At 51.4% G+C, this 6,000-nt stretch overlaps 2 protein-coding genes across 2 annotated transcripts; one reads left to right on the top strand and one right to left on the bottom strand.

Moving 5' to 3' along the window:
- Window positions 1-625: 625 nt before the first annotated feature.
- On the bottom strand, window positions 626-1,201 carry B0T23DRAFT_438996 (uncharacterized protein; the record flags this gene model as incomplete). The annotated part of the gene is made up of 1 exon (XM_062840678.1): window positions 626-1,201. The coding sequence occupies one exon, from the start codon at window positions 1,199-1,201 to the stop codon at window positions 626-628; it is 576 nt and encodes a 191-aa protein (XP_062696205.1).
- Window positions 1,202-4,170: 2,969 nt separating this feature from the next.
- Window positions 4,171-5,379, top strand: B0T23DRAFT_299868 (uncharacterized protein; the record flags this gene model as incomplete). Its single annotated transcript, XM_062834306.1, has 2 exons — window positions 4,171-4,328; window positions 5,292-5,379. Coding segments are annotated over 2 exons (246 nt in total), but the record flags the coding sequence as incomplete, so codon positions are not given.
- Window positions 5,380-6,000: the final 621 nt, after the last annotated feature.

The following is a 6,000-nucleotide window of genomic DNA, read 5'->3' on the forward strand; positions in this document are numbered from 1 at the left end:
GCGAGCCGGACAGCAACAGGAGCGAGAAAACGATGAGGGTTCCGAGACACTGTCACACATCCAAACCCAAATGAAGGGACAGACAGATGTGAGATGAGATGGCCGCTTGGCTGTTCGGGATGCCGGCATGGCCATGGCCCATGGGGATCTTGCTATGTGTAGAAATGGTAAAGATGGATGAGACACGAGAAGCGAAAATGCCATGTCATACCTAGCCAGGTCTTTGAGGGCCTAGAACGTCAAGCCCAACACCGAGCAAGTGGTCAGCAAGAAAGATCATGCAGGACGTCAAGATGAGGCTGTGATAGAGATAGAGGAACGGGAGCTCAAGACAGTGCCGAAACGGACGGACATAGGGCTGGATCCCGAAGGTCCATCTTCCAAAATTCTCTGTTTTGTTTACACTACTACTGTGTTGTCGGCATGTTGTTGTGGTCTTGTCTCTCTGCAATGTAAAGGAGATAGTATGGCGGGGTATGGAGATGGAGATGGGGGGCAAAGATGGAAACCCTCACCTGAGCAAAGTGATCTCCAAGCGCGGCAGATACCATTACTGGAGACGTTGCTTGGCCGTTGCTCTCTTCGGTATCCTGTCCGGCGGACATGTTGCTGGACTCTTCTCGTGTCATGTCGTTGATGGAGTTGCTACCGCAGCGTACAAAGGTAGTGTAGGTTGTCGGGTGTTTGGTTGATGACGGTGGAGACGCAGTGCCGGCATTGCTCGACAACCCGACAGCGGCTTGCAGTGAGTGTTGGTTGTGTCTGGCCGGCGTTTTGTTACCGTAATTACATACATGTAACTTACAGGATACCGGGCGGCAGTGCGTGGAAGGAACGGCCGGTGATTAACAACCGACAGCCGGACTAGTTGGTTTTGGTAAAGCGCTGATTGGGCACGTCGGTGTTCAATGAGGAAAACCCACTCTTGTCGAATCTGATAAAGATGCAGAAATTCAGGTGAATCCACGGGAAATCTGCTGAAGCCCACAAAAACCCACCCGCTTGCGGTCGACTTTGGGGATTTTACGATGAGTGATCCCGGGGCAACTTGTAGACGGTACACTACTTGGGACGTCATGGACTTTAATATGCTGGTCCCTCTTTCAGCTCTTGGCAGTTCATGACACGCCTTCCAGCAGACGGCAGTCAAGCCAAGTGAGGAAGATTTGGACAATATCAGTAGAGATCTGTAGTTGTACATAGCTACCTAACGCGTTGAAGTTGTCATACAAGCTCCGTAAACTCTATCTCTCCCGTCGCTTGTTTCTGATGCTCAGTGTCGAATCGGACAGCGGACTGACATTGCATGTTTACAGCATAGCACCCTAGCCGCCGGAATAGACGGTTGGAGACGGCCAAGTGTCGTCTGCCTGCTGTCTTAAAAGTCAGTGTTCCGTAGCTGAAGGTAGTAGGGTACAACTTTGTGGTTCGGATGATGCTAGTCTCGTGCGGTATAGTGTACCTAGTCATCAGGGACATTGTGTGGAACATCGATACGGGGCCATTCACTCCCCTTCCCCGGCGGCTGATTATATGGACGTCGTACGATATGTGCATGCGATGAGGCTACGGGGTACTACGGGGCTAATCGCCGGGCGAGAGCGAAAAAAAAGCGAATAAACTGTTTGTCCAAAGACAATACGAAAGGGGATCAATCCGCTCTAGTGGTAAAACACTTTTCCATGTCGCGTCTGTTGCTTGTCTCGCTTTCCGACTTGTAGATTCTGACATTGAGAACGTGTATGTCGGATAGACAGCTGCGATGATCGTCATTCGTCTCGGCTCACTGAAGCCGAACACGACAAGGCTTCTTCTGGAAGGAAAAGGAGAGGAGCTTCTCGGGTCGGCGTGGGCGATCGGGTGGGCCGGGGTGTGAATTTGGGTTGAGGTTGGCAAGCCGGCGACCTCACCTCGGGCCAAAACGGCGAATTGAGAGGATATGAAAGAAGTGGCGTGGACGTGGCATCGACAAGCTGGTGCGGTGCTGGGTCTTCCTGGCTTTGCTTGATTATAACCCGGATAATGACGCGCAATCTGTCCCCAATTCCAGCAACGAGTGGTGAACAAGTGGTGGTTCATGTAACTGCTATAGTACTAGTGTGTCGTGGGTTTGTCGAGTCCCACCCTATCGACCTTCAAGCGTGTCCCACAAATCATGGAAATTGGATGCAAGATTGAGAATACCTAAGCCACACGCGCTCGGTCCGCCTGCCCCACAGGCCACAGACTGCCACTTTACCAGATTGGCTTGGTCTGCCGCAGGCGCAGTAGGTACCGCCAGATCCTGGACTTGAGGCATTCACGTTCTAGACTTTCCTGTGATCATCCAACTGAAGAACTTCCACTTGGGCCGACCGATGACAGGAACCACCGCCATCACATCACCACCTCCCTGTGACTGCATCATCAACCCCTATTGTATCAACGGTTATAGACCGACCTGCTAACAGGATGGGGGCCTGGGGCCCTTTTATGGAGATAACGGTACCGCTGTACAGCTGATCCACCGCGTCCGGATTGCTTTTACATAGCGGCAGCAAAACCGTTGAAGCTTGGAGAACCGTATTCGGTACATCCGGAGAGGGAGATGGATGGATGCCCCAAGTGAATCGCCCATGATGGCTCGGTGCAATTCGGAATGGTCTTGGAACAAAACGCAAGTTTGAAACTGAAAGACGGGTTTGCTTACCTCTACCGTCGTGTACACTACAGGGACCGGGCGAGAATCGGTAAAACATCGCTAAAATAATGGGGACGTGTTCCTAGTGTATATTGGCCCGGCGCCAGCTCCGGCGCGGCGGGGGAGGGCGACGTGCCCACCGACCCGCTGGGTCCCGCTGGGTCGACGACGGGTTTCCAGCTGAGTACACCATGGGCTGATCGCCCTGAATGAAGCTTCCCTGTTTCATTCAGCCCTCAAAAAAAAACTGGCCGAGACATGGTCCACGGTTGCTTGATAAACCGATTGCTATGATTATGTTCGATCCATCACCGAAAGAAAAATGGCATCCGGAGCTCCGAAAAACGTCAGTATACTACACTACACTGCGACACGCAATCAGATGAATTGCATGATGAATGATTCTCGGTACCTACCCTAGCCACAGCTAGGTAGTGTGAAAGGTCTGTTTGGTAGCAAGCGTACCTCTACTTGTAATGTTTACGATTAACCCTGGCTCGTATGTTAGAGGGGTACTTGTAGAGGAGTGTTTTACTGATAGTAATGTCCCACGTTAATGCAAAAACCCCCCTTTTGCAAACATATAGAAACTGGCCCATTACAGTTGCAACCCCCCCAGTTACTAAAACCCCATATATTGTATCGCCAGCTGGCTGCTAGAACTAAAATCCTATACTGGGACTGCTAACTGCTAATTGCAACGCTGCCCGGCCAGAATTGTAATACTAGGGGGGGTTAACAAGGGGTTTCTGGTATAGGTAAGAGGTGGAGTAAGCACTTACACCCTTGTGTTGGGGCCTGACGACCCACTTTTCTGGTCCGTGGGCGGCCTTTGAGTGGCTTGGATGTTTACTTCTGATCTGTGCGCTGGTTCCCCCTCCTGCAACTACCCCACTTATTGCAACAAAAACCACTGCCGGAATGGAGTTGCAACTGCAGGGGTTTTTACTGTAGATGCAATCGATTTCTGCGGCCCGGCTTCCCAGTTTTGTATGTAATTGAGGCACTCCCCTAACGGCACAGCCGCCCCTAAGATGCTAAGAATTCGAGTCGTCCCCTATAGTGCCGCATTTAGTTGCACTAACAGGGGACATTATTCAAGATAGCTAGGCGGGACTGTAGGCATGTATAGCACCCACTTGGCTTTTGCCCGCCATGAATAGAGTCAAATTTTGGTGCATGTGTGCGAGACATGATCTTTCCCTTGTTGTTCTTGACCCTTGCTTTGGGGGTGGTTTGGACCAATGCGATCGCCGGAATCCCTTGTCTTTCGCCTTGTCCGATGAGGTCGCAAGTCTGGAGCTAACAAACAGACCAAAGTGAGTGTGCATCTCAAAGACCAGAATCACACCGACGAAATGAGAGAGCAATCAAAAAAGGAAGAGAGACTCGCATCATCTCTATACCTACTCAATTGGGCATCGGCAGGCCCATGGACAGGCGGAACTTGTGGCAGCCGAGCAGACGAAGAGATAGTCGGATGGAAAACCATGACAAGATGCCAAACCTCGTGGGCTTCGAACATGACTGTGACCATTAACGACCTGTTGACAGATAAAATGGCGGGGTGGTGTTCGATTCGAGTGCTCGATTGCCAGGCAGAACATCGATTCCTGAATCCGGCGATGCACCTGGCGATCGATGACCAGTGTGTGGTGTTGGGCCATTTACACGGCACAGCATGTCCTAAGGTGACTGCAAAGCCTTTTTGACAGGGGAAACCAACGAGATGGCAACGCCAGTGGTGCAGCGCAGTGCAGCATGCTTGGTGTGCAGGATGACGTCCAGCGGGTGACAAGGAAGCGTATGAGACATTCAACTTCAAAACCCAGGACGGAACCATTCCGACTCCCCGCTTCCTGTCTCACTCGTCGGACAAGGCCAGAAACGGTTTTTGAATTCGCAACAAGGCGCCAGAATCCCCCGATGACCGGTATAGTGTAGAACGCCGATCAGGGTATTGTACACTACTAGTGTATGATACCGACACCTCTGCCTGGAAGAAAAAGTTTAGCGAGGTACGTCCATCTGTGTCACAGTATTTGGAAGCGAGGAAAACGTCCATGTTTTGTATGCAAAATAAAGTAATCGCCACCTTGCCATTCAGCGCGCTAACCTCTTTACATCCCGGCAGAGGTTTGCAGACACGGTCGGATAAGACAATCTAGTGCCCCCCTTACGTACCTCTACCGGTACCTGCTGGCTGACTGGCTCGCGTGCTGCACAGGGCAGGAGTAGGGCATCGATCGATTGTGAATGAATGAAGTGAGAAATTGAGACTTTTATTAGAAACAAGCATATGTGCCATGTCTGACGACATGCATTGTAACTGCAGACTTGACAAATGTGTGGACGTGAAAAGAGAAGAAGGGGAGAAGAGAATGAGGTCGCGAACTTTTTGACACGGCCAAAGCCCGTATTGTCCATGCTACTATGCCATGCGGCTTAACACAGTGAGGTTCGTTGTTGCAACTGAAGGTGACAATGTCAGCTGCAACCACAGGACAGCCGGGAACCGCGTTGGCAGGATGCTAAATTCGGCTTCCAAGACCGCTGAAGAACAATGGCACTTTCCAAGCGAACAACTAAGGTATCTTGCACTCTTTAACAGTCCAGTCCCGGTCACGGGGAATTCCCGCGATGCCGCTTCGCCCGTGCAGGCTGCGGAATTTCAGGCCACTTTGGGGGAAAGAGGTGGAAAGGGGCGCCTTGATTGGCTGGTCGGCCCGTCAAAACCATCATAATCGTACGACCGTTTTCCATGTGTACTGCGGTACCTATGCTGTTCGATAACGATCGAGATCCTTTCTGCCATTCTTTCCCTCTTGGGTTTTCCCACTCTCGTGCCACTCCGCCCATCACAAGCTTCGTTCTGACTTGCACTTGTTGGGCTTTGCGCATCTTGAATCCTCTTATGGAATGTTTCATTCCAAGCTTTGGAACGGGGAGTGATGGCATTCGCGCCCTGGAAGGACTCAATCTCATAGGTGAACGGTGAAAAGCCGGAGGTTTTTTTTTTTAAATGGGACTCGGCTTGAGCGTCAGGGCAGTCCTCTGACCGACAGGGACCTTCTTGGCTCTTCAAGCTCTGACAGGGATACTGAACTCGGTGGCTCCCGTACATACTTCGATGGCCCTCGATGAAAGCTTCTTTCTGCCCTGACACCCACAAGTCACCGCCCATCGATGGCCCTGGCTGCCCACTGCAGCCTACCAACACTACAGTTTGAGCTGAGGTCGCTACCACAGTCCAAGCACGTTTGTAGCACCGTCAAACCCGTTACAGTACCCAAGATACCGCACTATGTTCGGGTGAAATC

The sequence above is a fragment of the Neurospora hispaniola genome, assembly GCF_033458365.1.
Source record: "Neurospora hispaniola strain FGSC 10403 chromosome Unknown B0T23scaffold_2, whole genome shotgun sequence".
NCBI classification, from domain to species: Eukaryota; Fungi; Ascomycota; class Sordariomycetes; order Sordariales; family Sordariaceae; genus Neurospora; species Neurospora hispaniola.